At 45.0% G+C, this 19,454-nt stretch overlaps 1 protein-coding gene across 7 annotated transcripts in view; it reads right to left on the reverse strand.

Moving 5' to 3' along the window:
- The window catches only part of ARID3B (AT-rich interaction domain 3B), a 60,553-nt gene extending 42,503 nt beyond the window's left edge, over positions 1-18,050 (reverse strand). For 3 of the 7 annotated variants that reach the window (XR_006203435.1, XR_006203434.1, XM_042941413.1), the window contains exons 1-2: positions 17,949-18,050; positions 14,763-15,394 (exon numbers count right to left, since the gene is read on the reverse strand). Coding sequence is in view for 5 of the 7 variants with exons in the window: in XM_042941413.1 (XP_042797347.1) it covers positions 14,763-15,317 (555 nt within the window). In the remaining 2 variants the exon portion in view is untranslated. The other 4 variants (XM_042941417.1, XM_042941414.1, XM_042941416.1 and 1 more) reach the window with 4 other exon arrangements.
- Positions 18,051-19,454: the final 1,404 nt, after the last annotated feature.

The following is a 19,454-nucleotide window of genomic DNA, read 5'->3' on the forward strand; positions in this document are numbered from 1 at the left end:
ATAACACTTGTAGTACTGTACTGTTTTTATGGGGGAGAAGTCCACATATAAGTGGACTCATCCAGTTCAAAACTGTGTTGTTCAAGGGTCAACTACACAGGAAAATGTTTACAGTTACACCTATGTTATGTGGTTATGGTGACTTTATTTTCTCCTTTACAAATGTTTATATTTTCCATGTTTTCTAAAATGAATGCGAATCCCTGTGACAATCAGAAGAAATAAATCAAAGTTACTTTCAAAGTAATGGAGCACTGAAGGAAGATTATCGTTGCCCTGCTCCATCTGGAAAGGAGTGAGAGGGAGCATAGGAAGAGGTAAAGCATGGAGGCTGAAGTCAGAACCCCCAGCCCAGCTTCCCAAATGTGAGACTACAAGGAGCCCACTCCACAATTCTTTCTTCATCTATAAATCAAACACATAAAGGGTGATGATATCAGGGCCTGCCTCACACAACTCAGTGAAATAAGGCAAGTACCTGGCATACAAGAAGTCAAAAAGTCTGAGCTATTAAAAATCAAAAACTTTAAAAAAAAACAAAAGCAGCAAACAAACCATGATTGAGGACAGTCTGATATGAACTCTACTACCTCCCTCCTTTGCCAAGAAAACCTCACCTAGAAATGCTAGATAAAAGTCAGCACCCTCCACTCCTTACACATATAGCTAAGCTGAAACCAAGAGAGAAAGCCGAGCCTGCAGTGCAAGGAACAAAAAGGAATCAACCAACAGTGAGCAGGTGCCAAAGCTGTAGGACTCAAGGGAAAAGGAACCTGGATATAGTTCTTAACATCTAAGGGCTGAGGACTGGGGACTTAATCCCAAGGGAGAGGAGTCCCAAGGGCTGAAGGTCCCTTCCATGACAGGAACCAGAACTGAGATACATGCATAAAGCCAGAGGCCATGAAGGAATACATTTCCACCCCTCATTAGATGGGGCTTAAAAAATTGCACACCAGCCTGGAGAAGTAAGGGAACTAGCCTTTTGCCAGGGCCCTCATGGAAAAATAGAGTCCATAAGAAACAGAAGCCCAGACTCTCACCAGACACAGATGGAGACTCCAAATACACATTACTCCAAAGTAATGACAACTAGCTAAACTCGCAGGGCCCCAGCAGAGGAGAAAACAAAACTCCCCTTAGGAATGCCTCCATAATCCAGAGCACATGGGACTCCCATGGAAACAAATCCCAACTCAAAATGAGCTTCCACTGGGAAAACAAAAACACCATAAGAGGAAATAAACCATCATATGGGAGAGTAACAAAAGAACTTGTACTCCAACGATAAGATAATAACAGAATAATCTAAAAGCATCTTTAAAATAAGCATGTTTAAAGAATGGCATGGGGCGCCTGGGTGGCTCAGTCGGTTAAGCGTCCGACTTCAGCTCAGGTCACCATCTCGCGGTCCATGAGTTCGAGCCCCGTGTCGGGCTCTGGGCTGATGGCCCAGAGTCTGGAGCCTGCTTCTGATTCTGTCTCCCTCTCTCTCTGCTCCTCCCCCGTTCATGCTCTGTCTCTCTCTGTCTCGAAAATAAATAAAAAAACGTTAAAAAAAATTTTTTTTAAAAAGAATGGCGGAATGTTAGTAATTGGTGAAAGCTGGGTAAAGGACACAGGCAGTTCATTACCATTCTCTTTTCTTTTGCATGTTGGAAATTTCCGTAATAAAAAGTCTTAAAAATTCCATAATGTAAAGTTTTTTAAAAAGTTAACGATGTCTGGGGCACCTGGGTGACTTAGTTGGTTAAGAGTCCCACTCTTGATTTTCGCTCAGGTCATGATCTCACAGTTTGTGGGTTCAAGCCCCGCATCGAACTCTGCGCAGACAAGGTGGAGCCTGCTTGGGTTTCTGTCTCCCTCTCTCTCTGCCCCTTCCCCACTTGGGCATGAGTTCTCTCTCTCAAAAATAAACAAACATTAATAAAAAAAGTTCAAGATGTTCAAAGAGCTCAAAGGAAGGAACAGAAGCCAATTGGTAAAAACAGGCAGATTTTTAAAAGCCAAAAAAAGTACAGAAATTAAACATTAAGATAAACACACAAAAATTTTTTTTAAATTGGTTCCATGCCCTTTGTGGGGCTTGAACTCACGACCCTGAGATCAAGAGTTGAATGCTTTACCGACTGAGCCAGCCAGGTGCCCTGTAAGATAAACAATTTTTTAAGTTATTAAGTAGAATAGACAGAGCTGAAGACAGAATTTAAAATTGGAAAATAGAATGTGAAAATGTTCCAGAATGCAGGAGAATGACATAAAGAGATAAGGCTATATACAAGAAAAGATACAGAGAATACTGATTGAGAAGGTCCAAATACTTCTGTTAGAACAGTAGTGAAGAAAAAAAAGAGCAGCCAGAGGAAAAAAGGAGACAGATCAGGTCGAAGGAGCAGAAAAAGGCCCAAGTGGAAAAAAAAATTAAGTCCAAACCTAGAATACTGAAGTACAAGTGAAAAATAGCAGAGCCAAAAAAAAAAAAAAAAAAAAAAAAAAAAATCTTAAAAGCCACAAGAGAGAAAAAGGAATCACAAAAGTGACAATTAGACCGACAATAGACTACTCAACGGAAAAATAGCTGCTAGGAGACAATGGAATCATATCTTCAAAGTGTTAAGAAAAATCAAGGTCTGGGACACCTGGATGGCTCAGTTGGTTAAGTGACTGACTCCTGATCTCAGCTCAGGTCTTAATGTTTTGAGTTTGACCTCTGCGTTGAGCTCCACGCTGGGTGTGGAGCCTAAAGAAAAGAAAATCAAGGTCAATCTAGAATTTAAAACTATGAACAATCATACAAGAGTATGGGAAAAATGAAGATATAAATTAAAAACTTTTTATCAGACATACCAAGGCTGATTTTACTACATACAAATCTCTGTTAAAAGAATTACTAAAAAAAGGAAAAAGAAGACCAAGCCCAAAGGGAAAGAGTGGGCTGTAAGAAGTCATGGAGAGGAAAGAAAAGGATAGGCTTGTTGGGAAGTCTAAATAAATACTTATCATTAAGGGAAAAAATTAATTTAGGGGAGGGGTTAGAACAAACTGCAACTAAAATACTAGCCACAATAAACTGGAAGATGGGAGAATAAATGTTAAAACTAGAATCTTGAAGGTGCTAATTTTTTTTGATAGTATAAAAAGTCAAGAATGCAAGTTAAAAGCTAAACATAACCAAAAAAAGAACAGAAACAGAAATTAATTTCTAAACCAGTAGATGGGACAAAGACTGAATTTTAACGTTTATTTTTAACGTTTATTTATTTTTGAGACAGAGAGAGACAGAGCATGAACAGGGGAGGGGCAGAGAGAGAGGGAGACACAGAATCTGAAACAGGCTCCAGGCTCTGAGCTGTCAGCACAGAGCCTGACGCGGGGCTCGAACTCACAGACCGTGAGATCATGACCTGAGCCGAAGTCGGACGCTTAACTGACCGAGCCACCCAGGCGCCCCGACAAAGACTGAATTTTAAAAACTCCATCATGGGGCACCTGGGTGGCTAAGTTGATTAAGGGTCTGACTCTTGATTTTGGCTCAGGTCATGATCTCACATTTCATGAGATCGAGCCCCACGTAGGGCTCTGTGCCGATAGTGCCTTCTTTGGATTCTCTCCATCCCTCTCTGCCCCTCCCCACTCATTCTTTTCTCTCTCTCTCTCTCTCTCTCTCTCTCTCTCTCTCTCTCTCTCTGAAAATACATAAATTAAAAAAAAAAAAAACAAAACAAAACCTCGGGGCACCTGGGTGGCTCAGTCAGCTAAGCATCTGACTTTGGATCAGGTCATGATCTGAGTTCCAGCCCCACGTCAGACTCTGTGCTGACAGCTTGGAGCCTGGAGTCTGCTTCAGATTCTGTGTCTGTCTGTCTGTCTGTCTGTCTCTCTGCCCTTCCCCTGCTCATGCTCTGTCTCTCTCTCAAGAATAAATAAACATTAAAAAAAATATTAAAAGAAAAACCACCCCAATCAAATAACAAAAGACAGGAGAGAAAAAAATAACAAGCAAAGAAAAACTATGGTCGAACTGAAGACCCAAGGACAGAGGGTAGAAATAGATCCAAGTGTATCACCCATCCTAATAACTACATGGATCAAATAAAGCTAATAAAAAGGCAGAGATTATAGGTCTTTTCAAAAGAATTTATTTTATTTGAGAGAGAGAAAACAAGCATGCACAAGGGAGGAGCAGACAGAGAGGGAGGGAGAGTTGGAGAGGGAGGGGGAGAGACAGAGAGAGAGACAGAGAGAGGGAAGGAGGGAGGGAAGCAGGGCTTGAACTCACAAACTGTGAGATCATGACCCCAGCCAAAGTAGGATGCTTAACCGACTGAGCCACCCAGGCACATGAGACAAAGAAAATCTTAAGCAGGCTTCATGCCAAGCTCAGAGTGAAGTTCAACTTGGGGCTTGATCTCATGACTGTGAGATCATGACCTGAGCCAAAATAGAAAATCAGATGCTTAACCGACTGAGGCACTTAAAACGCCCTGTTTATATGTGGTCTTAAAATGTAAAGATTGGAATGTGTCAAGGGCACCTGGTGGCTCAGTTGGTTAAGCGTCCAACTCTTGATTTCAGCTCAGGGAGCGCCTGGGTAGCTCAGCTGGTTAAGCATCTGACTTCAGCTCAGGTCATGATCTCAGAGTTCATGAGTTCAAGCCCCACATCAGGCTCTGTGCTGATAGCACAAAGCCTGCTTGGGATCCTCTCCTCCCCTCTCTCTCTGCCCCTTCCCCAGCTCTCTTTCAAAAATAAATAATAAAACATTTACAAAATAAATAAATAAAATTAAGATTGTGGGCTGTGTGAGGAAACAACATACTAACACTAGTCCAAAGCAAGCCAGTCCTACACTGGAATACTTTAATTTACTTCTCTGAAACTGATTACACACACAAAACTTAGTAAGGATAAGGAAGATCTGAATAACACAATAAGCTTGATCCACTAGATACACAACGCCACATCTATCAAAAACAAAACTGGCATTCCTTCCAAGCACATGCAGAATATATAGAAGCTGATCATACATAAGGCCAACACAAAGGACATCATAAAAAATTCCAGAAAATTAGTATCATGCCAGTTCTGTAACCACAATGGCTAGAACTTAATTACAAGCTAAATGAGAGGGTGGCTGGCTGGCTCAGTCAGTAGAGCATGCAACTCTTGATCTCAGGGTTGTAAGTTCAAGCCCCACACTGGATGTGTGGCATACTTAAGCTATAAATTAGTATTTTTTAAAAACCTACACATTTTTTAAAAACCCACATACTTGGAAACTAAAAAATACTTCTGAACAACCCATGGGTTAAAGAAGCAATTACAACTGAAATAATGAAGTGTTTAGTACTAACCAATGAGAACATTACATATCAACATTTGTGGAATACAGCACAAGTGCAACCCTGGGAGAAATCTACAGCTTCAAACGCATTTATTAACAAGAATTTCAGAAGCTATATTAAACATAAAATCAATTAGCCTTAAAAACAAAATAGACACAGGGGCACCTGGGAGGCTCCATCGGGTAAGCGTCCTGACTCTTGATTTTGGCTCAGGTCATGATCTCACAGTTTGTGAGATCAAGCCCCACATGGAACTCTGCGCTGACAGCGTGGAGCCTGCTTGGGATTCTCTGTCTCCCTCTCTCTCTGCCCCTCCCTCACTTGCTCTCTGTCTCTCAAAAATAGATAAACTTATTAAAAAAATGAAATAGACACATACAGTGTACAAGTAAAATTTAGAAAATCTAAGATCAGTGGATAAAGTCTTTGTCAATACTTAGGTTGCAAGAGTATACTACAGTTTTATAAAATATTACCACTGAAGGAAATTGGGCAAAGTGTACAGAGATCTCTCTAAATTATTAAAAAGAAAATTTTTTTAAACATTTATTCATTTTTCAGAGACAGAGAGAGACAGAGCATGAGGAGGGAAGGGGCAGAGAGAGGGAGACACAGGATCCGAAGCAGGCTCCAGACTCTGAGCTGTCAGCACAGAGCCCGACACGGAGCTCGAACTCAGAACTGCGAGATCATGACCTGAGCCGAAGTCGGACGCTCAACTGACTGAGCCACCCAGGCGGCCCTCTCTAAATTATTTTTTATATTGGCCTGTGAATCTGCAATTATCTCAATGAAAATTTCAATTAAAAAAAAAAAAAAGGCCGAAATATCAAACACTACCACCACGAAACGCTGGCAAGGATGTGGAGTAACAGGAACTTTCATTCGTTGTTGGTGGGAATGCAAAATGATACAGACACTTTGGAAGACAGTTTGGCAGTTTCCTACAAAACCAATCATATTCTTAACCTACAATCCAGCAGTTGCACTCCTTGGTATTTACCTAAATGAGCTGAAAACTTACGTTTATACAAAAACCTGTACACAGATGTTTACAGCAGCTTTATTCATACTTGCCAAAGCAACCAAGATATCCTTCAATAGGTGAATGGATAAACTGTGGTACATCCAGACAATGGAATATTACTCAGTGCTAAAAAGAAATGAGCTATCAAGCCATGTAAAGACATGGAGGAAAATTAAATGCATATTATTAAGTGAAAGAAGCCAATCTGAAAAGGCTATATACTGTATGATTCCAACTATATGATATTCTGAACTTTTTAAAGTGTTCATTTATTTTTCAGAGAGAGAGACAGAGTGTGAGCAGGGGAGGGGCAGAGACAGAGGGAGACACAGAATCCGAAGCAGGCTCCAGGCTCCAAACTGTCAGCACAGGGCCCGACTCGGGCTCAAACTCACGAACCGTGAGATCATGACCCAGGCCCAAGTCAGACACTTAACTTACTGAGCTACCCAGGCTCCCCCAACTATATGATATTCTAAAGAAGGTAAAACTATGGAGACAATTAAAAAAAAAAAAAAAAATCAGTGGTTGCTAGGGAAGGAGGGATGAACAGGTGGAATACAGAGGATTTTTAGGGCAGTGAAACTACTCTGTATGATACCACAGTGGAAGATACATGTCATTATACATTTGTCAAAACCCACAGAATGTACAGCACTAAGAGTAGACCCTATGTAACCACAGACTTAGGGTGATAATGATGTGTCAATATAGGTTCATCGACTGCAGGAGATGTACCCCTCTAGTGGGGAATTTTGACAGTGGGAGAGGCTGTGTGTAGGTTGGGGCAGGGACTATACAAGAAATCACTGTACCTTCTACTCAGCTTTGCTGCGAACCTAAGACTGCTCTAAAAAAAAAAAAAATAACGCCACTGACGTTAAAAAAAAGAAAAACAAAAACAGGGCAAACTAAAAGACAGTGGAAGACACAAATATTTATTCAGCACCTATTATCTGCTATCACTCTGCTAGGTACAGAGATACAATGATAAGCAAAACAGATATGGTCCCTGTCCTCTTATAGCTTACACCTAGTATAGGAATCAGATGGCAAACAAACAAAGCAACCACACGAATATAAAAGTATAATGTTCAATGACAGCATATAACCTGATTTACAGCAAAGGTGAAGACAGTGCCTCTGAGAAAGAGATGTTTAAGGTGAGAACTGAAGGCGGGATAAGATCCGAGAGGAATGTTCTAGGCAGAAAGACTAGCATATGAAAAGGCCAGGGTGGTTGGAGTAGAATGATAGATCAGGAGATTCCCAAAAATAAGGCTGGACAAACAGGCAGGGATCAGATTATAAAGATTTTGGCTTTTGCAACTGGAGCAACTGACACCACACTCGGATGGCATTAACGGAGTGACATAATCGGATTTATTTTTTAGAAGATCATTCTAGTTGCTGTGTAGAGAATGGATTAGAATGGGGGAGGGAAGACAGAAACTTGTGGATAGCTCCAGCAGTAGGTAGGCTACCTGGATTAGGTAGGTGATAGTGGAGAGGGAGAAAAGTGGCACAATTCTAGACATTTCAATGGGAGAATTGGTAAGACTTGGCGCTGGACTGGATGGCTATCAAATGGAGTGACAGAGTAGGAGGTATGAGAGATGGTCAACTCTGAGGTTTCTGACATGAAGACCAAGTGGAGAGAAATGTCACTTCAGAGAAGGAAAAATAAAGGAGGAAGTAATTATAGGGGAGTAGGTTGGAAAGCAAGAGATGCCAGGAAAATACCTAGGTGGACATTTCAGGAATGTAGTTGGGGATACAGCAATTGAGCTCAGAATGGAAAAATGGGCTCAAACAATGCATACTGGAGTCCATGGCTTGTGGGCAGTATTTAAAACCATGAGAGTGAAAGAAAATTGCTCAGGGGAGCCTATAGAGAGAAGGTTTAAGCCCAAGCCCGGGGTAACTTGGGGTTCTAGCAGTCGCACAGAAGACAAAGGAAAATAAGCCAATGGAGGGGCTATGGAAAGCAAAGGAAGAGAATGCTTCAAGGAGAGGGGTCCACTGTATTTGGAACCACTGAGAAATCAAGTGAGGTGAGGGTAGGTTGGGCTTAGCAACATGGCAGTCACTGGGAGGCCTCACCAAGAGGAACTTCAGGGACACGGAAGAGACAGAGCCCAGACTGAAGTGCACTGAGGAGTAAGCAGGAGATGACAAAGTGGAGGTGGGGAGTGCAAACAATTCCTCTGAGCAGCTCTGTTGTGGGGAGGGGAGACAATGAGGACCAAGCAGGAAGGAGATGGCCAGTCAAGGGAAGGTTTTTAAAAAGTGACTTCTCATTCCCTTGTAACAAATGAATCAGACAGACTTACTGATTAAAGGAGCTTTTTGCTGTTGTTGTTTTTAAATTTGGGAGATAGCAGAATGCACATGAATGTGGAAAAAAGCTTCAGAAGCCAGTGGGTCCCAAGAAATAGTCCTTTCTCTGATGGAGCAAGTCCCTGAGAATTAGGAGGGGATGGGATCTCAGACACATGTAAAGGGATCAATGTTTGGTAAGAACTGTAAGGAACTAACTTAAGTTGCGACCATGCCTTTATAAGAATTCAATGTAAATAAAGCTTAGTTCCACCTAAAGAAGAAATATGCACATATCCCTATTTTTTTTTTTTAAGTAGGGTCCCTGCCCAATGTGGAGCCCAATGCAGGGCCCAAACTCACGATCCTGAGATCAAGACCTGAGCTGAGATCAAGAGCTGGATGTTTAACCGACTGAGCTGCCCAGGCGTCCCCCCACGTATCCCTATTTTAATGTGGAAAGAAGCAGCTTCAAAAGTGCAATCGTTTCTCAACAAGGAGAAAATAAAAAATTTTTTAAAGGTGCGGACTAAAAAAAAAGTGCAATGGTTTCAGCTGACATAAACCTGAAATGTTTCAGAGAACTCCAGAATACTAGAGTTTGGTTACAGCTCTAGGAAACTTGAAAAGAAATTGTTTTAGAGCAGTATCTAAGATTTATGGAGCATCTTACTTTATACGGGTAGTAAAGACTAAAGGATTACAGCTTCAAAAAGATCTCAGTGCAGGGGCACCTGGGTGGCTCAGTTGGTTGAGCGTCTGACTTTGGCTCAGGTCATGATCTGGCGGTCTGTGAGTTCGAGCCCCGCGTCGGGCTCTGTGCTGACAGCTCAGAGCCTGGAGCCTGCTTCGGATTCTGTGTCTCCCTCTTTCTCTGCCCCTCCCCCGCTCATGCTCTGTCTCTCTCTCTGTCAAAAATAAATAAATAAACATTAAAAAAAAAACACTAAAAAAAAAAAGTATCTCAGTGCTAATGACAACCTGACCCAACCCTTGTATGACGGTATAAATTGTACAAAGCTCTCTCACTTCTATTCTTTGCCCACCTTGGTAATGTCTTTACAATTGCTCACTGAACACAGTAGGAGAGGATTACCATCCTGTGGGATAGATGGATGCATGGGTTCAGAATGGCAGGCTAGGACACCTGTCCCAAGCAAGCAGCGAAGCTAGGATCTAAAGCCACATTTTTGGCTCCAAAACCAATACCGATTTACTAATTAAATCTGTTACCAATTAACAAGTTTGCTGAATATTTATGGCTTAACCTTTCAGGATTAATGTATAAAAGGGCAACCAAGTCTAAAAATCACCACAGACATTTTTAGACATCACGGAATGCCAGGCTGGAAGCACCACTGGTAGAAATAGATGAGACAGTACAAGTTCTGGGTCTCAATCCTCTCCTCAGTGACAGTTTGGTCTCCCAGGTGACTGTGGGGAAAGACATGAACTCAACACAGACACTGAAAGTAGAAGTGACAAAAACTTTAAGTTTGACAAACTCTTCAGAGACCAAGACCAAAACGCAAAGAAACAGAGTCTAGGGCGGCGTCGAGGAAGGCACGGCGTACGTTCTGTTTCCAATCACACAACGTAAAGCAGGGTTTCTCAACACGGTAGTAGTGACATTTTGCACCAGGAAATTCTTTGTCGTGGGGGACTGTCCTGTGCAGTACAGGATGTCTAGTAGTAGGGCCTCTACTCACTATATGCCAGTAGCACATCTCCCACACCCCAGTCACGACAACCAAACATGTCTCCTGACGTTGTCCAACAACCTCTGGGAGCAGGGTGGAGGGAGACTGACCTCAATTCAGAACCAACCACTGGCTGGTTCCACTGTGATGGCAGAAGCTAAGGGCACACAAGACAGACCTACAAAGAAAGCGAGGAAAGCTTATGACCTTATTTTTTTCAGGCACCAGTTTGCACAGTCTTTACAAAAAGCATCAAATGTTCCAAGGACAGGTAGCATGTACCGAGAAAAGTAGGCCTAGTCCAAGGAACGGCACCTTACTACCTAGAGGAACTCTTAGTAATAGGTTTTACAGACCAAGCAGTCAGCCATCCTTCCTCCTTCCCACACTTGGTGACCGAGGTGACCAGCAAAGCAGGCCGAAAATCAGACACCTACACTCGGCTCCCCCATGCCTACCAAGCCGTTCCTCATCTTTCTATTCTCTGGCAGGGAGTCTACACCCTTCTGGAAACCTTCTGGCTCCACTAACAGGCTCAAAACAGACAAAGCCTGTATTGCCTGAACTACCCTCTTCCCAGGAGGGCAGAAGACCACCTCTAATAGGCCAGTAACACCCCCCATTTGGTTGTATGCTGACAGGGCTCTACTGATCTCCCTTGAGAGAAGGGACACTCAGCTCTTTGTCTGTTGCCTTGTTTTACAATTATTTACTCTGCCTATCGAAATCTGATGGGCTTTAGAATGCTTGGTTCAATGGCATTATCTATTTTTCCATCACTCTGGTGTCAGAGAATACTACATTCTGTCTAACGATCCAGGCCTTCAGAAGCAATTCTTTTCTAAGAGTTTCTTTAAGGAGAATCCATAAAATTATCTTGACTTCCCATGTTCTAAGAAAAGGGCTACAGAACAAAAGATAATCTGTGGAATCCTTAGGCTTTTAAAATTTTGCTTTTTGCTTGGCAGATGCCTGCTGACCCAAGTCCCCAAAGTCTTGTAAAATAACTTGAGTATTCCTGCTGGTTTCCCAAGCTGTGCTAGCCATGCTGTTGTCAAAATTAACTTTTTTACCTTGGTGTGTGAATGTCCGAAACAAAACCTCGTTTTAAAATATCTGCAGCATTGCTATGACTGGGCAGCTGGGCTTCGGCTGACTTAGGACAGAGTGAAATTACTGCCACCCAAGCCCCAGTCCTCCTGGAGGTTTCCACACGGCCTCTGCTTAGACTGTGAGCATCTTGAGAGGGAAGCCCACAGTTAGTCCATGGAGCTCAGTCCCTCCCTGCAAAGAAGCCTTTTACAAAGAAGACTTTTACAAAGTCTGTTGTGTAAAAGACCAAAATGGATACTGCAACACATTAACAATGAGATCATTTTGTGTTACCTGTAGAAGATCTCTGTAACTATTGCTGGAGCAAAGGATACCCCGTTCCTGCTCTCTACAAGTCAACTGCATCAGAAACAGAAGACTGTGAACAATAAAAAAGCTAATTTCATGCTCTGTGATGGTTCCTATAGGCTCTCCCCAAGTATAGTTTTTCAGCACCCCCTTCCTAAGCACAGCTTTTTAAAAGTTGTTTTGTTTTGTTTTGTTTTGTTTTAATCCCAAGCACATTATTTACTTCTTTAAAAGATTAAGGGTACCTGGGTGACTTGGTCGGTTAAACATCCAACTTCAGCTCAGGTCATGATCTCATAGTTTGTGAGTTCAAGGCCCGCGTCCACCTCTGTGCTGACAGCTCAGAGCCTGGAGCCTGCTTCAGATTCTCTCTCTCCCTCTCTCTCTCTTTCTCCCCCACTCACACTCTTGTTTCTGTCTCCTTTCTTTTTGCTTGGCAGGAGCACAAGCAAAGAGGAGGAGGGCACAGACCAAAGCAATTTTCTAAAATTAAACTCTAAAGGAAAAGGTGTGCATCTGAGGTTTTCCCCAACCCAGTTCTTGGTCTCCGAATCCAAGGGGAAGGGAAATTTGGGGCGTGAGATTAGGCCTCAGCTACGCGGGCATTTATAAAACATCCTGGCAGGTGCTCTCTGCCAGGCAGTCTATAATTAGTGAGTGTGCCTCAGAAACTTAAAACGAACTCAAAGGGTTTCAGAAACCATCAGCCAGCCCCTGAGCACTGAGCTGTGTAGTCCTGGGGCCACTCCGCCCAGAACACGGCGCTGGGTGCCCGCTACCGTGCATCCGTGTGTGCATGCACACGCCGGCTGGGGAGAGTCTCTTTTTTCAAAGCTCTCATGGCTTGACCTCAACACCTGCTACACTTCCTGAAGACAGACAGGCTCTGGAGCTCCACTTGTTCCTCGCACGCGGCTGCACTTTCTAGGAACGACCGCACACACGCAGAGGCTGGCCAGCTGCCAAGGCGGGGGCAGCCCAGCCGCCTCGGGCCTGAACTTTCCCAGTGCTGTCAGGGCGGGATCCCGCTATGAGCTGACTCAGCGGCCGGCATGGAACTCTGCCAGCCACAAGGCAGCGCGGGGGCTGCAGGCAACTCACAGATGTTTTGCTAAACCAAAGCAATCAGCCAGGAGGCGGGTCTGGGCTGGCGGCCAGGCTGCCGCTGTCGTGGAAGCGGGGACTCTCTGATCCAAGTCCCAGCTCTGCCACTACCTCCTGGTGATCTGAGGGAAGATCTCGGTGCACCTCGGCATCTTGCCTGCTCCGGGGCCTGTGTGGCTGCGGTGGAGGAGGTGGAGGATGGTGCATAAAAGAGCGTCTGGAGCACTCCTACCTACCGTGCTAGCTCAGTCAATCCTCACAACACCCTTGGGAGGTATGCCTGTTTTCACTTCACAGACGAAAGGATGCAGGCTCACAGACTGGGAGCCCTACTAAAGGATCACAAGGGTAATAAATGGAAGAAATGGGAACTGAACCCCCCACTTTGCTAGCTCTGGAATCTACTGCAAACACTGCTGGGGTCAAACGCAGATCAATTACACAGAGCTCCTGTATTCAAAGCCGCTGATTTTTCAGGTTCCAAAGGACCTTTCTTACAGGACTTCTCAGTTGCCCTGTGAACACCCACAGCTCTTTACAACTTATTTCCAAAGAGCAAAGCACCACTGGGCCGCATGAAGAGCATGTACTTGTGGGGAGTACCCAGATACTACCAGCTTTATCACGAACTCCCTAAGCCCCAGCAAGTCACTTAACCTGGAACAATCCACCAACACTCCCATTCTGTTGGTGAGAAAAAACTGCATGGCAGGTCAGAAAGGGAAGAGGAATCAGAAGCCAATGGCTTGGTTGACAACACAGATTCCTTGGGCTCCACCCAAATAGAATTCATTCTTATTTTTAATGTTTATTTATTTTGAAAGAAAGAGGGAGTGCATGCAAGCAGGGGCAGGGGCAGAGAAAGAGGAGAGAGAGGGAGACAGAGAATCCCAAGCAGGCTCTGCACTGTCAGCACAGAGCCCAATGCCAGGCTGGAATTCACAAACCATGACCTGAGCCAAAAGCAAGAGTCAGACACTTAACTGACTGAGCCACCCAGGCGCCCCCCAAATATAATTCTTTAAGACCCTGGGATCTGTATTTTTTAAAGCTTACAAAATAACTGTGATGCTCAGCCACGTTTGAAAATCACCTGCGCGTGGGGCACCTGGGTGGTTCAGACGTTTAAGTGTCCAGCTCTCGAGTTTGGCTCAGGTCACAATCTCACGTTTGTGAGATCAAGTCCCATGTGGGGCTCTGTGCTGAGTGTGGAGCCTACTTGGGATTCTCTCTCTCCCTCTCTGCCCCTACCCCTGTCACAGACAGACAAACAAACAAACGCCACTTGAAAATCACTTCAGCTTACCTTGGCTAAAATTGGAATTTTGAGGTCTACCTTTTCCTGTTTCAAAGGGGGTGGTATAAGGGTGAAATGAAATCATGTCTACAATGCTCTTCGTTGGAAAACACACACAACACAGGTGCTTCTTGTCAGCTACACTTAACTGCAAAACAACAAAACTGTCCTTAAAGAGTACGATCCTGGGTTAGCCTGGGGCTATGAAATGGTCTTAGGCAAGACTGTTCTCTTACTAATGTACAAAAACTGTAATTAGAGTCGCGTGTTGCATATATTTAGATATCCCTCATAACACTGTTGCAACCTCATCCTTCCTTTTTAAAAAAAGAGATTGTACTGACATTCTTTCACATCCAATTTGAAACTATATTCGGAGGACACACTTCATTGCCGTAATCAAGAAACGAGTATGGGGAAAAAAAACTCAAAGTCTATTTACGGTGAGACCGTTGGGTCACTGAAGCGGGGTGAGAAGGCACACACTGGGGGAGACCCCGGCCCTGGCAGTACCCCTCTCAGCCAGCCTTTAGGAAGGACAAATGACCCCCTGCACCACAAAGACTGACCTGCTTGAGCTGCTCATCCAGATTCCAGCTCGGCTGCCCAGCTGTGGAGACGGAAGGTGGGGCCTTGGAAGCATCTTTGGTATGGTCTTCTTTAGCTTGCTGTCCCCGTGGCGGGAGCCCCGGCGCTGGAAGCAGACCGGACACGGGTGCTGCTCTGGGGTCCTGGCGAACCACTTTCTGCACATGAAAATACTTTGAAGGAGCCTGGGCCTCTTTCTCAGCCACCTCTGCAACTTCATCATCCCCATCCTCATCTTCCAGACCTCCTTCCTCTTCCTCAGGCTCTGAGTTCACGTTGCTCCGTTCAAACACTCGGGCCACTGCTGTGGCTGGTGGAACTCTGGCTAAGGGCCCCAGGGCAGGGCTGCCAGAAGACCTCCCAGGGGTGGCGGAAAGGAGAGTCTGCTGCGCGACCAACTTCTGGGCATATAAGAATGGGGCTTCCCTCATCTGTTGTCCCTGCTTCTCCCTGGCATCCATCTGCAGAGGAGCCAGGTGTGGTGGCTGTGGCGGTGGCGGCGGCGGCGGCTGCTTCTGTTGCTGCAGTGGCTCCATCACTGCCTCGAGTTTCACCCACCGATTGGCATGGCTCTGAACCTGGGCACAGCCCAGTGGGCACACTGGGTCTGAACCTTGAGTGATCAACAGAAACCACAAAGAAGGAGAAACAAGGGGGGAAAATGTAAAACAGGTATTAAAAGACTTTCTTTTTTCCACTAAAGGGTGTGAGTTCTGAACACTAAACATACACTCCTAAGCCTGGGTTTTAAGAGGAATGAGTGGACTTGGGGGGAGGGAGGTTGGAGGGGACGTAGTGAACGGTGTGAAGACAGGATGAGTCTCAGCAGAGGTGGACTACCGTGGGTTTAAAAAGAAGTAAATCCAGACAATACCTAGCCTGTGAACTTCTGTGTTCTGACCTTTCTCTCTCAACATTATCAAACATTAGCCAGTTTATTACTGTGAACTTCTGTGTTCTGATCTCTCTCTCTCAACATTATCGAACATTAGCCAGTTTATTACTGAAAAGGCAACTGGGTTTGCACTGTACAAAGGTGGTGAGCATGAAAACCTCAAGAATAAAGGAAAGAAGGTCCTGCCTACAAAAGAGGGAACACTGTTTACGTTCCCGGGCCCATCAGAGAAAGAAGTACCATCCAAGCCAGACGCAGAGCAATCAGGAAGACAGAATGATTTCTCTCATACCAAAACAGAACCTAGCAAACGGCTTTTAGGTTTAAACTTTTCAAATTTCCCAGATCAGATTGCCAGCCTGCTCTTCAAGTGGGCTGAGCCATGTTAACTGTACATTATGGCCTCAAAAAGAATCCAATTTCAACAACATGAAAGAAATACACAAGGAGGCAAGAGTTTCAAATTGCAGTCGTCACTCGAAAAACAAACAGTGGGGGAATTCCTCTGGAGATTTTAAAGTTAATTAAACTGAAACAGATATTAATATTGTCTCAACAACAAGGTAATGCTTCTTTTTTATAAACCACCAAGTAAATCTCTTCACATCTCTTTTCTTTCTGATTCACTTCTACTATGATATTCTAAGACAAATACCAAAAAGAAAAGGCTTTCAGGCCAAAAGTACTCTAGGGACAGGTTTATCAGCATTCTTACCAATCAGTCTCCAAACACATCCCCCTTTCACACCCTCTTCTCCGCTAGCTCCCTCTTTCCCTCCCTCTTTCCTGTCCTCCTCTCCAGATCTCCACCCCCAACAAACCTCACTTGAGTTATGTTTCCCCATAACTGATTGGATTACTACGCACGGGCAAATTTTAGGTAACAGGACTCGCAACATGGCGTACAATGTTGTCATCACATGAAAGAAGAAGCTGCTTCGCACAGGTTGGGACTTGATATTTGCATTGTTTCACTGTTTTAGAACGGAGTATAAAGATTAAAAAAAAAAAAAACTAAATGCCTTCAGTGTTTTCAAAAATTCATGGGGAAGTAATCACATCCCAAGCAATAAAAACTGTGTGGTTTTATTAATTTTTTAATGGGTTAGAGGAAAAAGGTACAATTTTTAAAGCTAGGCAAAAAAGCAGAGATAAGAATTCTCATTTTCGGTTTATCCGAGAAGCACTGCTTTTGCCTTTTGAATTTGGTGGAAGATTCAAATTCCAATTTGCCTCTTACTGCCTTTACTTCCTCTCTTGGCACTTGAGAAAGTGTGAGTTACGCCTGCAGCTTTAGCCCTTTTTATAGTTAACAGAACATGAAAAGACTTACACCCACATTAAATCCATTTGGCAAAAGTATGCATTTAGGATAAAAACTGGCGTAAAAAAAAATTAAACAAAAGAATAAAGCAAATAATTCGGTGGTCATTTTAATTTTCCTTACAATCATTGCAGTCAATCAGTTACAAGAGAATAATTTTTCGACTGAGTCCTGCCAGCCATTGAACAACTGCTTCTTGTCCTGTGGCACCATCTTCTTAGTATGCTGTCCCCAGCAGAGGGGGAGGTGTCTCACAGCCTCTTTAGTAAGATTGAAATGACTCAGTTCCACAACTCAATACACACACCCTCCCCCAAGAGCCCATCAACCTCCTGTCCCTAAGCAGAAAGATCCAAACAATAATGCCACCTGCCTGTATTTAGAAAACTTGTGTCTCAGAAATCTAAGCCAGTTCATCCCTTCACACGGCCCCCTCCCCCATTTCCACTAAAGTTCCCGGACCACCATGCCCGGCGCAACGGACCGCTTGTAGCTTTGAACCCGGCCTCCCCTACCATTCCCGCTACCTTCGCTGCCGGATCCCTCTGGCCCCGGTCCCCTTCAAGCCCCACACCTCCTTCCCTGGTTACGCCAGCACCCCCCCCCCCCCTTCATTATACCCCCAATCGCAGCCCTATCACTTTTACCTCCACCAAGCCCTCTCAGCCAATCCGCTGGCTCTTCTTCGATCGCCCCAACCCCACCTATCCTCGCCCTCAGTTCCCGGGGGCCCCTTACTCTTCCCATCTCTTTATCTCAAATCACCCTACTGGTTGCAGGGCGCCTCGGGTCTCCTCCCGGCGCTCTCACTTTTCCTCCGCGGCCCCGCGCTCAGCCGGCCCGCGCCTTCGCGTCTCCCCCCCACACACCTGCCTCCCCTCGCGTACCTCCACCTGCCACGGCCCCCTCTCCCGCGCGACTGAGGGAGCCGGGCCCCACGCGGCTTACCTGTGCGCAGCTCTCCGGGTCCGGCCGGGGGGGTGAAAGCAGCCACTCAGGCCCCGCCGCAGCAGCTGCTTCTCGGACTCCTCCGCAGCCGGGGGCCACAGCCGGGGCGGGGCCCGCACCGGAAGCGGCGCCGCGGGGCCGGGACCGCGAGCCCGGGGCGGGGCCGGGGCGGGGCCACACTGGATGGGGCGGGGCCTGAGGCCGGAAGCAGCCAAAATGGGAACGAGGGGGCGGGGTCAAGCGGAAGTGACTTCTAGGGACGGCTCCGCCCGACTGAGTCGTTGGCGGAAGCGGATGGAAGCTGGCGGAAGCTTCCGCCAATGGGGAGCTTGGACTCCGCGGCGTTCCGGTGTGAGGGCTTCCGCGCGGAGTTGAAAAGAGATGGGCTGCATTCAGTCTTTTCTGTTCTCTGTTTGTGGAGGTGTGGCGCGGAGTCAGGTTGGTAGGAAGGTAAATAAAGGACGAGAGGTGTCCGTGTTTTTTTCTGCTTCCGTCCCCTTCCCAACCACCTGCTTTCAAACCGATTTGCCTCTGAGATGCCCTCTTCCAGACCAGTTTTCTCTGAACCTCTTGAACTGGGACCTGGTTGTGTTCCGAGGATGCTGCATCCTCTGGAACCCCCTCCCATGAATTAGTATTCTCACTTCCGAAGTTCAAAAGGTGGGGGGCTATGTGCCGAGTCCGGTCACCTCTTGTAAAAACTCTTGCTTCTCAGACACTTCTTAAGACTTTGCCACCTATGTAACCGCCTCTTAGAAACCATCTGTTTATTTGTGCATCCAGCTCCGTGTTTTAATTTTCTCTCCTCTATCTTCCATCTTGATAATTAAAGTGAAACTGACCCTGAACCATCTTGGGCCTCATCTTTAGCGGCCCTGACATCAGCCTCCCAATCTTAGGCAAAAGCCCAGACCTTGTCACCGGAAACATTGTTGTGTCACAAATTAGTAATTGGAACATCCTTCCAATTGCAACCTGATGTCCTTTCAGTTTGACTGCTGAAGAACTTGTTCAGAACTTTTTTTTCACTTTATCAGTACCTCTAATCCGTTGAAAGCCTCCACTTAGTCTGCATTCTTCACTTCCCTTCTTATGCGTCTTAGGTACAAGGGTGTACCATTACAATCTGGCTCTTACTACTAAACCTGCCTGCCATGCCCTTTTTCTCCAACTAAGTCCTCCACTCTAGGTGGACCAACATGCCTCTCTATTCCTGTAGCTGGTCATAGAAAATTGTCCTGCTGAACAGACTGCCATCACTAGCTTATTAATTTCAACCATAAATTGGCTCTGAAATGTTTTAGTGCCTGGAAATTTCATTATGATATTTTTCTAGTTAATTTGCTGTCCACTAGCTCTGCAAATCTGTAACCCTACACTTCCCATACACCTTCCCCTGATTATCTTACTGTATAAGTCACAAAGTGTAGAATGCCCTATACCCCCCAAATACAGAAACATTAAAGGGGATACATGCACCTCTATGTTTATTGCAGCATTATTTAT

The sequence above is a fragment of the Panthera leo genome, chromosome B3 (assembly GCF_018350215.1).
Source record: "Panthera leo isolate Ple1 chromosome B3, P.leo_Ple1_pat1.1, whole genome shotgun sequence".
Classification (NCBI taxonomy): Eukaryota; Metazoa; Chordata; class Mammalia; order Carnivora; family Felidae; genus Panthera; species Panthera leo.